General features: G+C 40.5%; 1 protein-coding gene across 3 annotated transcripts in view; it reads left to right on the forward strand.

Moving 5' to 3' along the window:
* Nucleotides 1-1,850: 1,850 nt before the first annotated feature.
* The window catches only part of FNBP4 (formin binding protein 4), a gene marked incomplete at both ends in the record, with an annotated part of 38,735 nt that continues 24,704 nt past the window's right edge, over nt 1,851-15,881 (forward strand). The window contains 8 exons of one of the 3 annotated variants that reach the window (XM_079708078.1): nt 1,851-2,085; nt 3,082-3,171; nt 8,848-8,984; nt 9,290-9,473; nt 10,086-10,233; nt 10,338-10,458; nt 11,484-11,819; nt 12,867-13,077. In XM_079708078.1, the coding sequence (XP_079564204.1) occupies nt 1,866-2,085; nt 3,082-3,171; nt 8,848-8,984; nt 9,290-9,473; nt 10,086-10,233; nt 10,338-10,458; nt 11,484-11,819; nt 12,867-13,077 (1,447 nt within the window). Of the gene's footprint in view, nt 2,092-3,081; nt 3,172-8,847; nt 8,985-9,289; nt 9,474-10,085; nt 10,234-10,337; nt 10,459-11,483; nt 11,820-12,866; nt 13,078-15,881 lie in introns of all 3 variants that reach the window. The other 2 variants (XM_079708079.1, XM_079708080.1) reach the window with 2 other exon arrangements.

Consider the following 15,881-nt stretch of genomic DNA (forward strand, 5'->3'; position numbering starts at 1 on the left):
CCCAACTACTGAGCCTGTGCTATAGAGCCCGAGCCACAACTACTGAGCCCACACGCCTAGAGCCCATGCTCTGCAACGAGAAGCCACCACAACGAGAAGCCCACGCACCACAACTAGAGAAATCCCACGTGCAGCAACGAAGACCCAACGCAGCCAAAAATAAATAAATTTGTTTAAAAAAAAAGAAAAACTTGTCATAGCAATCACATCTGGAAGGTGCTGGAGTTGAGTTTTGAATCCAGATGTTTGGCTTCAAAACTCTTATGTACAACTACTGTATTTCAACGCTTCTTTTAATGAATAAATCAGAAAAAAAGAAAGGAAGAGAGAAAAAAACATTGGTGACAGCTTCAAAACAGCATAGTCTCCCCTGCTTCTAGCTGTTAATTTTTCAGAAGTCTTGGGAGTCTAATCTCAAAACACTCTAATCCAGATATTCCTCCCATAGGTAAGAAGAGGAAAGAACTCTTGCTACTTATTTCTAGTTTGTATATATTCAAGCACTGTATTCAGTAAAAAACTGAGTGCTTGCGTTCCAGAAAGTGCATTTCAATACTGGGAACAAAACAGACAAGTCACTGCTTTCATGGCTTTTGCACTCAGCACCCAATTTAAGGGTTCATCTATAAATGAGGAATATGATCTATAAATTAGGAATAATGATATCTACCCTATAAAGTTGTGAGAATCAAATGCAATTCTACATATAAAGTCCTTAGACGGTACCTGACACATAGTAAGTGGTCAATAAAATAAATGTTACATATTATTAGCATGCTCTAGCAAGAACTGAGTGAGCGCTGGGAATATAAAAATATATACCACTGGGGACCTCCCTGGCTGTCCAGTGGTTAAGACCCTGAGCTTCCAATGTAGGGGGCGTGGGTTCAATCCCTGGTGGGTGGTGCGGCCAAAAATATACCACTGGATTTCTTAAACTCAATTTAGAAGTGGGAGACGAGTATCAACGGTAAGTCAAGTTGCTAGGGAGGGGCTCAGCATTGAGATAAAAGGTTCAGAGATGTTATGCCTGCAATGGGTCTTGAAGAAGGAAAATAATTTTGCCACGCGATGCCGTAGTTTTTCCAACTAGTGTGAAGGAATAAAGTTGAGAGAACTGCTCCGAGTGGCTGGCTCCACAATGGGACAGGGGAGAGGAGAGTGCTAAAGGAAGATAAGTCTATTAAAGCGGCCACGTTGGGAAGGCTCCTGTATCCCATCACAATTTAGGCTCTACCCTCGTATGCACTATGTCTAGTGATATTTTTCCACGTGATAAGCCACACGATGAGACGTCAACTTTGTGCCCCAAGAAAAAATTAACAAAACCATAAAAGACCTACTATTTTACCTCATGTTCAATGTTATACCCAAAGTAAGCCACAATAATCAGGGTGAAACTTGGGGAAGGGCCTGGAAAGCAGCACAGCTTCCTAGGCGACAAACGACAAGAAACACATAGGCAAGAACGGGTACAAAATGGAGGACAAGACGGCAGAGAAAAGACTCCGCAAAAACCGCATGGGTGGAGCCTGACGTAATTGGAAGCAAGTCTAAACTCACATCCTTCCGTACTATTGGCTTGACTCTGACCCCTTTTCCTTGTCCATTGGCTACCGGGTTCTTCAATGTGTCAAAACAGCCAATCGCCTAGCCCCGTGGGTAAAGTCCTCCCTCCCCCCCGGGGGAGGAGCCAGAAGAGCGTACGGGGCCCAAGGCGCTTGCGCGGGCGCGCGCTCCGCCGGTTAAAAGCAGATCCTTCTAGGAGGCGGTGTCGCAGTGTATGAATATTGATTACGCAGCGCCGCGCCGAACGCCCGCCCCTCTCGGTTGCCCGACGCTCGCAGCTCGCGCTCGGGCTCGCGATGGGGAAGAAGTCCAGGGCGGTACCCGGCCGTAGGCCCATCCTGCAGCTCTCTCCGCCAGGTCCGCGGAGCAGCACGCCGGGCCGGGATCCGGAGCCGGAACCCGACACCGAGCCGGACTCGACGGCGGCGGCGGCGCCCAGCCAGCCAGCCCCGGCGGCGCCGACGACGACAACCGCGGTCACTGCCGCCGCGGCCCCGGACGACTCACCTTCAGAAGGTAAGCGTGCTTGAGGGGCCGCGGCGCCTAGGTGTGGCGTCCGAAACTCGAGCTCGGGGCTCGCGGCCTAGGCTTCTCGGGCGAGTCCTAGGAGGAAGAGGAACCCGGGCGGGCGGCGTCGGCATCCGAGGCCTGTTGCGTGCGGCCTGCGGTGAGGACGGCTGTGAGCCCAAAGCTGTGGAAGGGGCGGTGGAGCCGTGTGCGCCCGGCCGGAGCCGACCCAGAGGCGCCATCTCTGGTGCAGGGATTGGCCCGGGCGCGCAGTCTGCTCAACGTCTATTCTTGGCTTTGAATAACTTACGGGGTAAATGTGAGAGTATGCGTTGCCGCGTCCTAGGCTTGGTGACCGTGGAACCTGCCGTTTTCTACACGACATCGGCTTTTCCTTTTCGTTTTTGTTGAAATTGAGAGAGACCCTTTAGAAGTGAGCATACCATTTTTATTATGCCAGCTAAAGTGTAAGTAACTCCTAGTTGGCAAGTTTCCCCAAAATCCCTGGAGAGTTGGTGTTTGTGGGTTCCCAAGTACTTGTGTTTATCCCCAGAATGGTACTTGGGTTAAGAATAACCGGACTGTGCTATACTGCAGGGGCCAGACGCCGGAAAAGCCCCGACCATTTCAGGTGTTAAAAAAAAATCACGTTGGGTGGTTCTTGCGAAAAAAAATGCTCTATTTGTGCTTTTTGTAAAAGCCTTCAGGTAGCCTGGAGAAGATTTATTCTGTGTGTGTGTGTGTGTGTTAACTTTGGATTATTTCAGATGTAATTTTTAGATACGGTGTTTAAATTCTTAAAGCCACTAGGCAAATGGAAGATTCTAGTTATACTTGTTTTCTTGTCTCCCAGTTATTTGGGTCAGTGATGAATTATAGCTACCCTGTTTTTAAACTGATGAAATCTAGACTTGAGAAGTCACAGATTGTTTTGTCACCTGTATAGTTTTTTCTGTGTTCCATCGTCTAACTGTAGTTTTCTTTTGTTCGCTTTTTAAAATCCAGATGAACAGGAGGTGGTGGTGGCGGTTCCTAGAGTTCAGAATCCTCCCAAACCAGTCATGACCACCGGGCCCACTGCCGTTAAAGCAACAGGTATAGTTTTTTTTTTTTTTTCCCATCTTTTCTACATTAGGATCAAACCGTGTTTGTATATAGTGTTTTGATGAATGTTTCAGTGTTGCTAATTTATATGCCTCCCATAAAATGGAAATTTTAAATCTTTGTGAGGGCTTGTTGGTATATATACTTTAACCAATGTAAAAAAAAATTAATTTATTTATGGCTGCGTTGGGTCATCGTTGCTGCGCACGGGCTTTCTCTAGTTGCAGCGAGCCGGGGCTCCTCTTCGTTGTGGTGCACAGGCTTCTCACTGCGGTGGCTTCTCTTGTTGCAGAGCACGGGCTCTAGGCACGCGGGCTTCAGTAGTTGTGGCTCGTGGGCTCTGGAGCGCAGGCTCAGTAGTTGTGGCCCACGGGCTTAGTTGCTCTGCGGCATGTGGGATCTTCCCGGACCAGGGCTCAAGCCCATGTCCCCTGCATTGGTAGGCAGATTCTTAACCACTGCGCCACCAGGGAAGTCCCTTAACCAATGTAAAATTTGCTGTTCCCTTTTCTCTGTACCCAGATTACTTTGTACTACTTTTTCTACTGATACTATTTTGTAACTGGTTTTCTAGCTCCCCACTATCTTGGCATTCTTTAGGGACACCAACAGTGTCTTTTCATTATGTTACTTCTCTAACACACAGCTTTGATTGGTACCTAGCAAATGTTTGTGCAGCTGAAAATTGCTCTTACTGAATATTTTTTAAGCATGAAGGAATATTTGCAGTGATGGTTTTGTAGACAAACCTGGGTTCAAATCACCACTCTAGCATTCATACTAAGACCTCAGGACATCATTGATCTGTAAAATAGATCTTACAGCCCGAAGTTATTTTGATGATTAAATTGAACAATATATATAAATTTCTAACACAGCAAGTGCCAAGAATGTTAGTTTTCTCTACTCTTTATGTATCTTGAAAGATTAAAATATGCTTTGATACTAAATATTCTATAATTGGTAGTAATTTTATTCTTCTGAATTTGCACGACTTTTTGTACTATGTGACACCTGAAATAATAGATGCTTGTTCCCCCCTGCCCCCTATTTGCCACTTTAAAAAAAAAGTATGGGTTAGAAAAGGTAAAACCACGTTGTGAGAGAAATTTCAGAACTAGGAAATACCATTTTGTATTTGTAAACTACATATATTATTTCATTTGGGTCTTCTAAGAATCATGTGCGATGGATAGAATTTAAATGTTCTACGAGAAATTTCCTTGGTTGCAGTGTCAGTCAGCACTTCAGACTTTATGTGCCTTGTGAACAGAAATGTTTTCATTCTGTTCAGCTTCATCCTGCAACATAAGAATATATCAGCTTTATTCATTTCTTACCTACTAGTTGGTATAACGCATAGGAAAAAGTTTAACAAAAACAAAAGGGAAGCAATTTTCCATTATTATTTGCATGGCTTTGTGAAACAGTAGATACTCAAGAATTGATATATATATATATTTTTTTCATTAATTAATTAATTTTTTTTTGCTGCGTTGGGTCTTCGTTGCTGTACGCGGGCTTTCTCTAGTTGCGGTGAGCAGGGGCTGCTCTTTGTTGCAGTACGTGGGCTTCTCATTGCAGTGGCTTCTCTTGTTGTGATGCATGGGCTCTAGAGCACAGGCTCAGTATTTGTGGCCCACGGGCTTTGTTGCTCTGCGGCATGTGGGATCTTCCCGAACCCGTGTTCCCTGCATTGGCAGACGGATTCTTAACCACTGCGCCACCAGGGAAGTCCAATATATTTTTTTAAAGATGATTTTAGTTAAAGAATTTACTTTTATCACTATGAACATGCTGAATTTCTTTGCACAAAAATGAAATTTAAATTTTAAGTTATTAAAGTATGCTTTTGTAATATAGTAGAGAAGCATATCTAGTATTTTTATGCTAACAAATATTATGGTAAATGCATGTGAAATTATCTAAGGGAAAATTTAGAATAAGTTCTGCTAAATTAGGCCAACAGACTACCATGATAGTCAAGAGTATTTAGGCACCTTCTAGAAAAGGGTATTTAATGTGGTTCCATAGATGAGCGTCAGACGTCTGTGAATCCTCTGAAATTGCACACTAAAGTGTGTCTTCCTGAGAGAAGGTCCACAGCTTTTATCATTTTGATTGTTAACAGCTTTCTATGACCAAAAGAGTTAAAAATCGCTGTTCAGTGTTATGAGGAAATAATAGAGTTTCTAAGGGGCATAAGGCACAGTTACTGTTTGAAGCTTATCAGGAAAGTAAAGTATATATCTAAGAAATAAATAATTTACTGCCCGATATCATTAGTTAATTTGCAAATTGTGTGGCACCATCCATTAGAGGTAAGCATACTGAGGTTTGAGGAGTCAGTACTACTCAAAAAAGACTGCTAAGGACTGGCTCTGAAGAATGGCTTTGTTTCCTCCAGCTTCAAGTAGCAACAGCTTCTCAGTAATAGTCTAGAAGCCTGGTCCTGTGAGGCTTTTGGGTTTCTAAGATTGTGCAATTTTGTATAGTATTGTGAGATTTTTTTTGTGTGTTATTCTAAATGCATGCCTGTTTTTATTAATGTATAGACTAAATTTTCAGAGATGTAATTAGAACTTATTTCGTGACTTGATTTTATCTTTTATTCCTTTAGAGTTACCTTTTGTCCCCTTAACATTATTTTATGTAATCCCATAATGGTCTGATTAATCATAAAGTGATATTGCATCTGGCACTATGCTGTAATTTGCTTTTCCAGTCCCCTGTTTGAGAGCATTTGAGTTGTTTACAGCTTTTGGTTATTTAAATAAGGCTCCTAGGTTCCTTAAAAAACTAAAAATAGAACTACCATATGACCCAGCAATCCCACTACTAGGCATATACCCTGAGAAAACCATAATTCAGAAAGAGACATGTACCAAAATGTTCATTGCAGCTCTATTCACAATAGCCCGGAGATGGAAACAACCTAAGTGTCCATCATCGGATGAATGGATAAAGAAGATGTGGCACATATATACAATGGAATATTACTCAGCCATAAAAAGAAACGAAACTGAGCTATTTGTAATGAGGTGGATAGACCTAGAGTCTGTCATACAGAGTGAAGTAAGTCAGAAAGAGAAAGACAAATACCGTATGCTAACACATATATATGGAATTTAAGAAAAAAAATGTCATGAAGAACCTAGGGGTAAAACAGGAATAAAGACACAGACCTACTTGAGAATGGACTTGAGGATATGGGGAGGGGGAAGGGTAAGCTGTGACAAAGCGAAAGAGAGGCATGGACATTATACAGTACCAAACGTAAGGTAGATAGATAGTGGGAAGCAGCCGCATGGCACAGGGAGATCAGCTAGGTGCTTTGTGACCGCCTGGAGGGGTGGGATAGGGAGGGTGGGAGGGAGGGAGACGCAAGAGGGAAGGGATGGGAGAACATGTATATGTATGACTGATTCACTTTGTTATAAAGCAGAAACTAATAAAAAAAAATAAAAAAATAAAAATAAATGAGGCTCCTAAAAGCTTTGTGCAAAAAAAAAAGTTGTAATTATTTCTTAGGGTTATATACTCAGAGATGAGATTATCTAGCTATAAGAAACTTGGAGAGTTTTGTAGTTCTTGGTATATGTTACCAGATTGTTCTTAAATATTGTATCAGCTTATGGTGTCTCTAACAATATTAAGTACGTGTCATTCCCCCAAATGCTGCGTTTAATCATTTTCATTTACTTTGCTATTTAATTGTCATTATGTTATCAGGAGTTTGGAAGAGGTTTTAAGTGTGTAATATGAAAAGCTCTGAGTTGAAGAGAAAAAAAAGACTAGGTGGAGCCTTGGCTAAACCTTTTTTTTTTAAATAAATTTATTTTTTTTTGGCTGCATTGGGTTGCTGTGCGCGGTCTTTCTCTATTTGCGGGGAGCCGGGGCTACTCTTCGTTGCGGTGCGCGGGCTTCTCACTGCGGTGGCTTCTCTTGTTGCAGAGCACGGGCTCTAGGCGCACAGGCTCGGTAGTTGTGGCACATGGGCTTAGTTGCTCCGCGGCATGTGGGATCTTCCCGGACCAGGGCTCGAACCCGTGTCCCCTGCATTGGCAGGCGGATTCTTAACCACTGCGCCACCAGGGAAGCCCTTGGCTAAACCTATTGCCCGAGAGACCCACTCAGAGCCTGGGGAATTACCCCTGCTTGGGAATTTTGTAGTCAAAATTCCACACGGCTCACCTGGTTGGAACCTTTTACCAAAAGATACAGAATTAAAGAACTAAGGCCAGTGATTATTATTGTCTCTGAACTAAGAAGTATGTTTATATAAAAATATAAATTTCCCATCCTTTAGTATTCAGTGCTGAATACTAAAATGCAGATTTTTTCTGTACAGAAATGTCTTATGTAGTTCTACCTTTATCTCTTGTTCAGAAAATGTGGAAAATTGACTGGTATGACCCCACCCCCAAAATGAGATATAATATATTTGGTAACTGGAAAATGGAGATACTGTGAAATATACATTTAAGAATCTTCCTAATCAGTTTAAAATAATATTTTGGAAATAGCTATATACTAAAGAAATAATGAAGGTGAGATTTATGTGACTAAAACAATGAATGTGAACTTTTGTATGATTAAATGAAGCAATTTATGTTCATGTTTAGGTGAATCCATGAATTTATTTACAGAATTATGACAGAGAAAACTAGGTTTTACGTCCTGATAAATCTGTTCAGTTACCAAGGCACTGAAAAATTTAGTCTTATTAATAGCTGCAAAGTCTAGCTAGACTTAAATATTTCATATACCTATTATAATAAAATGATATATGAAGAGGGTATATATGCTCACTTAATTGTAACAGAGTAGCCACAGGTGATACAAAAGGAAATGGAATAAACATTGATCAACTAGTAAAAAAGTGTATAACTTCAGTTTTTTTAAGAAGGAAATTGCATTGCAGCATTACAGAGGCCATACCTAATACCATTTGAGTGGGAATTTTGGTTTTAGCTGGGTTTTTGTTGTTTTTTTTGTTTTGGTTCTAGCATGTTAGGTTCTGTTTTAATTTGTCACTTCTTGTTTGAGGAAAAAAATCATTGAAAAAGAGCTTTGTTTTTCACTTTGAAAATCTCCTTGTTTCGTTTACTAAACCCTAATTGGTTTACTTGTTTGAGACGGACACGTAAAACAACAAATTCTTTTCTTTTTTTTTTTTTTTTTTTTTTTTTTGGTACGCGGGCCTCTCACTGTTGTGGCCTCTTCCGTTGCGGAGCACAGGCTCCGGACGCACAGGCTCAGCGGCCACGGCTCACGGGCCCAGCTGCTCCGTGCGTGGCATGTGGGATCCTCCCGGACCGGGGCACAAACCCGTGTCCCCTGCATCAGCAGGCGGACTCTCAACCACTGCGCCACCAGGGAAGCCCACAAATTCTAAAATCAGGATATACTATGTGTTATTTTGACAGAGGGAGTATGAGGTTGAATAATTGAGCATATATTTTGAAAAGGATGTCAAGTTGCTATGCAGATTGATTTTATTAGCTCTAAGTGCATAGTCAATTTGTACCTGTTTTTGGTAGTTCATTGAAGGCTTTTTTGAGGTTCTATAAGTAAACTAAATGGCTAAAGAATCATATTTTCTCTTGGATACTTCCTAGGACTTTTTGACATTGTTATAAACGTTGCTTACCTTTTTGTTTCCAGGAGGTCTGTGCTTACTTGGTGCATATGCTGACAGTGATGATGAAGAGAGTGATGTTTCAGAAAAACCAGCACAGTCTAAGGAAGCAAATGGAAACCAGTCGACTGATATTGATAGTACATTGGCCAACTTCCTAGCGGTTAGTGGTGCTTTTGTTTGGGTTTTTAGTTATTGAAACCACTTTGGGATCTGAATTTCGAATGGTTAGCCTACTTGTCTATCTGTCTGTTTCTCCTCCTTTTTTTTTAGTCTTTCCCCATCTCTCCTCTTTTTGTGACAGTTTTAAGGAGAAAAATGGGGAAGAGGAGGGTTTTGACTTGAGAAGCTGAGACTTAAGCTTCTCAAGTCAAAACCCTGTGTGTATGGGATTTTTTTTTTTTTAAGTGTTGGCCATTTTTCTGGTTTAATGTGATTAATGCGTTTGTCACTACTTTCATTCTAAAGGAGATTGATGCTATAACAGCTCCTCAGCCTGTAGCTCCTTTAGGAGCTTCTGCTCCACCTCCAACCCCACCTCGGCCAGAGCCAAAGGAATCAACATCTGCCCTTTCTTCCACTACTCCAAATGGGACAGACTCAACCCAGACTGCAGGGTGGCAGTATGATACTCAGTGTTCACTGGCAGGAGGTAAACTTGATCCTTTGAGTTTTAAAGAAATCTAAAGTGCAGTTCTTAAAGGTGTTCTAGGCATTGAGGTTCCCAAAGGTGAAAGCCTGTATGCTTTAGCCCCAGACTTTAGAATTCTGGCTTCTTAAATACAGTATTTAGAAAATGAGAACTGCTAGGGTATATTTTTATCTACTGAAAGATAATTGTTTGCCTTTTAACCAGTAGCAGATTATGCTGGGTAAATAATAAAAGCCATTATTTTAAAAAGTATTTTGGGGTTCAAAATACATTTTTCAACTATCAAACTGCTTTTTTAAACCATGTTTGCAAAGATGACTGAGGAAGGGAGAGTGGCCCCCCCAGGGAACATTTGACAGTATTTGGAGAGATTTCTGGCTGTCACAGCAGAGGGTGGTAGTGGGTGGTGAGAGGAGGGTTTACTGCATCGGCTGGGGAGAGGCCAGGATGCTGGTGAACACTACATCGGACTGCCTCCACAACAAAGAAGTGCCCTGCCCAGTTGTTAACAGTGCTGTGTTAGCTTGTTACAGCTTTAGAGTTGACTTGAGATAGAAGGTCAGAGTTGTGCGGGAATATGTGCTTCTTAAAATTTGTTTCATTTTCTTCTAGTTGGAATTGAGATGGGAGATTGGCAGGAGGTCTGGGATGAGAACACAGGATGCTATTATTATTGGAACACACAAACAAATGAAGTGACTTGGGAATTACCCCAGTATCTTGCCACCCAGGTGCAGGGATTACAACATTACCAGCCCAGGTAAGAATAGACTTGAAAAAGAAGTTACTAGAAGGAAATCAGAGTCTTATCTTTTGCTGATAATATTTGCCTTCTGTTTCTCTTGCTAAGTATATTTTTTTTAGTTCCGTAACAGGTGCTGAAGCTAGTTTTGTGGTAAATACAGACATGTATACTAAGGAGAAAAATATTTCAGTTTCCAGTAGTAAAAGTGCACCGGTCATAGCCAAGCGAGAAGTTAAAAAGGTCAGTGTTACAACTTACCTCATCTGCTTATTTTCACATCTAAAGAACTTGAATGTTACTCTGTCACAGGTATATAAGCCTTCTGTTAATATTTTACAGCATAGATGTGAAACAGGATAAATTTTGTTTCTTAAAGTTTTACATAATCTGTTTCTGTTTATTATATGACATTTATAGCATTTACCCAGTTCAGTGGTTCTTTTGGAGCTTTAGGGTGCAATAGAGGCTCCTTGAGTTGTTGTGAAGGACATGGGAGCAGCCAAGCAGGCAGTGCTTCGGGTCCCCTTCTCTGCTTCAGAATAGTTGTATTTTGGGATTCCACCTTAGTTTTTTGGTTTTTTTTTTTAATAAAAAGATTGGCTACCTTAAAGACTACTACTAATAAATCGACCATTTTTATAATCTCATCAGTAAAAAAAGTAAGTTGTACTCTACAGAGAGGATGTGTTGAATTTTAATTTATCTTGAATTTTTGAATGATGAGGGAGTTGTATCAAAAAATGCTTTTACAGAATAAGTTCACCTTTACATCTCTAAGAGGGAGGTAGAATAAATATCCCAGTGGAGGAGGTAGACACTTTAAATGTAATCACACATTTCATTTTAGAAATATTTCACTTTCCTCTAAATCACCTTCACAGCATATTTGTGAAGTTATCTCATCATACAAGAAGAGGAAGGTGAAGATTTATCCAGTCATGTGTTGAACTGGCAAGATTCTGATCTTATTTAAATCTGCCTCTGTTTCTTACTAGTCTGCCTTTTGATGTACAGAGAATAGAAGAAAAGATATGTTTGAGTCCCACCCAGAACTGTAATACTGCCTTCCTAAAGTAGCAATGTTTCCATTATACATGCGTAAAGAAAATGGTACAAACATGTACACTAATCTGATGGGAGTTGGTGGTTTTTAAGAATATCCAGTGACTGAAAATTATGGTTGTTTTTAACACAAACAATTAAATGTACTGTATATTCAGGTGAGATTCTTTGAAAGTTAAGCGAAATTATTTTATTCTTTACAGGAAGTAAATGAAGGAATTCAAGCTCTCTCAAATAATGAGGAGGAGAAGAAAGGGGTGGCAGCATCACTGCTTGCTCCTTTATTGCCTGAGGGAATAAAAGAGGAAGAAGAGAGATGGAGAAGAAAAGTAATTTGTAAAGAAGTAGAGCCAGTTTCAGAAGAGAAAGAAACAAGTACAACAGAAGAAGCAACAATAGTAAAGCCACAAGAAAGTCTGTTGGACGGTGTGGAGGACCCGACTCAGGAGGATCTTTGCAGTGTTGTTCAGTCTGGAGAAAGTGAAGAGGAAGAAGAACAAGATACCCTGGAGCTGGAGCTGGTTTTGGAAAGGAAAAAAGTAAGTTTTTGAAGTTTTTGTTAGATGTATTTTCTCCCTTCGGAACTGTCATACTCTGGGATTGCTGTGCTCAATTTACAGCCATCATTGGGATTTTGTTTTTCTTATCCTTTTATCTAGATATGCTTATGTAATAAAAACTTGAACTATGGAGTTGTAGTTCTTTGGGTCCCTGATGATGCTTTTGGTAGTTGACAACCAATAAAGGCTAACGTTGTTATGATTTAAGGATAGATACAGTAAGTAAGGTATCTTTGGTTTAGCTTCTTAACAAACAAGCATTGCAAATTCTTGTGATAATTTGGTTTTTAACCCAACAGTTAAAGTACAAGTTGACTTCCAGTGATCACCTGTGGCATTGTGTGTATAGTTAAGTGGACCTTATGGGAATTCCCTAGCAGTCCAGTGGTTAGGACTTGGCGCTTTCACTACCTGGGCCTGGGATCCATCCCTGGTCAGGGAACTAATATTCCACAGACTTTTGTGTGGCCAAAAAAAATAAAAGAAAAGTGGGCCTTGTGAGAAGATAACAGGAGAATTTAAGAGGAACCCATTATTTCATGTGCTTTCCTTCTAAGATAAATGGTCCACAGGAAACTTTCCTGATTGAGAAGTTGATTTTTACTTACTTTCTGCCCTGATTTTTCTTGGAACAGTTTTATCTACTGCTGCCTTGACTATGAAGAAAAGTCTTAACAGGTGTTATAGCAGTAAATCACTTTGAAGCTTCCCCCTTTTGAAAAATTTGAAGCTATGGAGAGGGACCAGCGAAAGTTAAGCTTTATCCTTTGTGTACATGTATTAGAAAATTTGTTCGTGGATCTTTAGAACCTATACCCTTTAAATCAATATTTGTTAACTGTAATCATGAATAAACATTTATTGAATAACAATAGAATTTGGAGCATAGTGCTCAGTCCTGATGGAAAAATGTATTAAAAAATACTTATTGTCCTCAAAGGATTTAAATTCCAAAAACACGTGGCTGTCATTCTTGCTACTCACACAAATAAATGCTGGTAAACAGTTAATTCCCGTTCGTTGTAGGCAGAGCTGCGAGCCTTGGAGGAAGGAGATGGTAGTGTGTCAGGGTCTAGTCCGTGTTCTGATATCAGCCAGCCAGCATCTCAAGATGGAATGCGTAGACTTATGTCTAAAAGAGGAAAATGGAAGATGTTTGTTCGAGCTACCAGTCCAGAATCTACCAGCCGGAGTTCTAGCAAAACTGGACGAGAGACTCCGGAAAATGGAGAAAGTGGTAATTTGTGCTTTAATTAAACTTGAGAGTTGAAAGATGTAGAGGAGAAATCCCTCTTACTCTTTTTCTGTTTTCTCTTCAGCAAATAGAAGAACATAGCACTTTTACCCTTTTAGGGAAATGCGGGGAAGGAAACGTCTACCTTTTCCTGCTCCACCTCTAGTGGAGCAGTAAGAATTTGAGAGGCTAGAATCCATCAGACTGTGTATTCACTACTGATTTGGGGTAACTTCTCCCTCAAAGACAAAAAAATGAGATGGGGTCCCGCCCTCCCTTTTCTTTTCATCACTCACTACAGTAATTGTCGTGATAATCTGCATAAAGACCGTGGATTCTCTTTACCTCTCTATTTCCAGTTGGTAAACACGGCAGGCAAGACCCACCTCTGGCAAACCCAGCCTCATCTTCTCTCTCTGTGTACAAGTTGTCCAGCCTTTGGTTGGGTGTGTATATAGTCTGGTACTGTCGTGAGGACCCAAGTTATCTTCAGGGTAATATAGAAGAGAACCTGCTGCATTTTTCCAGCCTGTTACCAGAACTCACTAATTTTAATCACCAAACCTTAGTTGAGTGTACCAAGCAGAAGGTACCTTATAGGTTACAGTTTAAAAATAACAAGTAAACAAAAACACAGGTAATAAATAAATGCAAACATCCTTGAATTTTTCTTTCCAATCAACCATATAGAAGAATATGAAGTAGAATTCTAAAAATGCCCCTCCCCCTTCATCTTTTCACTGTTTTCATGCCCTACCCTGAGGTCCATTTTCTTTATTTTTGTATCTACATATATTCTTCTAGACCTTTTCCTCTTTTTTTATATACGTTGGTGGTCTTTTGTGTGTGTGTGTGTGTAATGTGCATATGTAAATTTTACCATAGGTGAGATTAACCATATGGATTGTTAGACGGCATACTTTTTCATTTAACAAGGTCTTGAAAATTGTTTTTAATTACTGAGTAGTATAGATGTCTTCATTTAACTCTTTCCCCATTGATGGACATTGGTGTCCTTGTTTCACTCTTAAAAGTAATATTACATTCATATTATCCAAAAAAAGTATAAATGTTAGCCATTCAAATGTTCATCAAAAGAGTAGTGGATAAATTGTGATGTATTCTTCCAATTGAATACTAAACAGCAGTAAAAAATGAATGACCCATTGTTATATGCATTAACGTGGATTAATGTCAGGAACAATAATGTTGAATTTAAAAAGCACAGAAGAATGCATATGTTAGTGCTCCATGTATATAAGTTGAAAAATAAGCAGAAATATTGTGCTTAAAGATCTATCCATGATGAAAGTAGAGGCATTTACTAATAACATCAGGGTGTGTCTGGTGTGAACATGTTGGGGGAGAGGCACAGGGAGTTTCAAGGTGTTATTAATAGTCTTCTGTTAAGCTGGGTTGTAGTTACTTGAGTGCTCATGTTGTTTTCTAAATATATTATACTCATTAGTTAATGATACTATGCAATTAAAATAATGCTGTAGTAAACATCTTGGTATATCTATCTTTATGCAGATTTTAGTACCATTACAGTGTAGATTCCCAGTGGTATATTGCTAGGTCAAGGGGTATGTGCATTTTAATTTGATAGATCCTGCCTAACTACCCTCCAAAATAATCAAGTCTTAGAGCTCTAGCAGTGCTTAAAATTGTCAAATTCTTAAACCTGCCATCAAATGTAAGATGTCTACTATACAAATGAACTATAAACTAGTAAGTGAGAGAGTAGAAAGATTTGGTTTTAGACAATATGAAATTGCAGAAGGAATATTAATGATCAAATAAAAACAAGGCCATTGTAGGATAAGGTTAAGTACTTAATCCAAAATTTTAGGCTAATGAAAGCTGTTGAGAGTGATATTAAAATCACATTTCTTCTCTAGATCAAATATTAACCAGCATTAAGAAAAGGTACTCAAATTTGTTTTTTTGTTTGTTTTTAGTCTGTGATCCTCCAGAGAGATTGATTTACATTGCATATGTGGATTAGTTTGGTAAGCAGGTGTTAAGCAAACATAACAAAGAGTTCATATCTTTTAGTCCATTTAAGTTAAGTATGTGGTAAACCTATACCTATTCTTTTTTGGAGATTCCCACTACCAGCAGACAGCACTAACCAGAAGAGTAGGTGGGTCCAATAAAGGCTGTCTACAGGTGTTAACCAGTTCAGGAAGGGAGTTATTTGGTAGTTTAATATGCTGCTCTGGTCTTGAAAGCCTTTTTGTTTTGTTTTGTTTTGGGGGTTTTTTGGGGTTTTTTTTTTTGCGGTACGTGGGCCTCTCACTGTTGTGGCCTCTCCCATTGCGGAGCACAGGCTCCAGACACACAGGCTCAGCGGCCATGGCTCACGGGCCTAGCCGCTCCACAGCATGCGGGATCTTCCCGGACCGGGGCACGAACCCATGTCCCCTGCATCGGCAGGCGGACTCTCAACCACTGCACCACCAGGGAAGCCCAAGCCTTTTTTTTTTTTAATGTTTATTTGTTGTTATTTTTTGGCTGCGTTGGGTCTTCGTTGCTGTGTGCGGGCTTTCTTTTGTTGTGGTGCACGGGCTTCTCATTGCAGTGGCTTCTCTTGTTGCGGAGCACGGGCTCTAGGCACATGGGCTTCAGTAGTTGTGGCATGTGGGCTCAGTAGTTGTGGCTCGCAGACTCTAGAGGGCAGGCTCAGTAGTTGTGGCACGTGGGCTTAGTTGTTATGTGGCATGTGGATCTTCCCGGACCAGGGCTTGAACCTGTGTCCCCTGTGTTGGCAGGCGGATTCTTAACCCACTGCATCACCAGGGAAG

The sequence above is a fragment of the Hyperoodon ampullatus genome (assembly GCF_949752795.1).
Source record: "Hyperoodon ampullatus genome assembly, chromosome: 7".
NCBI classification, from domain to species: Eukaryota; Metazoa; Chordata; class Mammalia; order Artiodactyla; family Ziphiidae; genus Hyperoodon; species Hyperoodon ampullatus.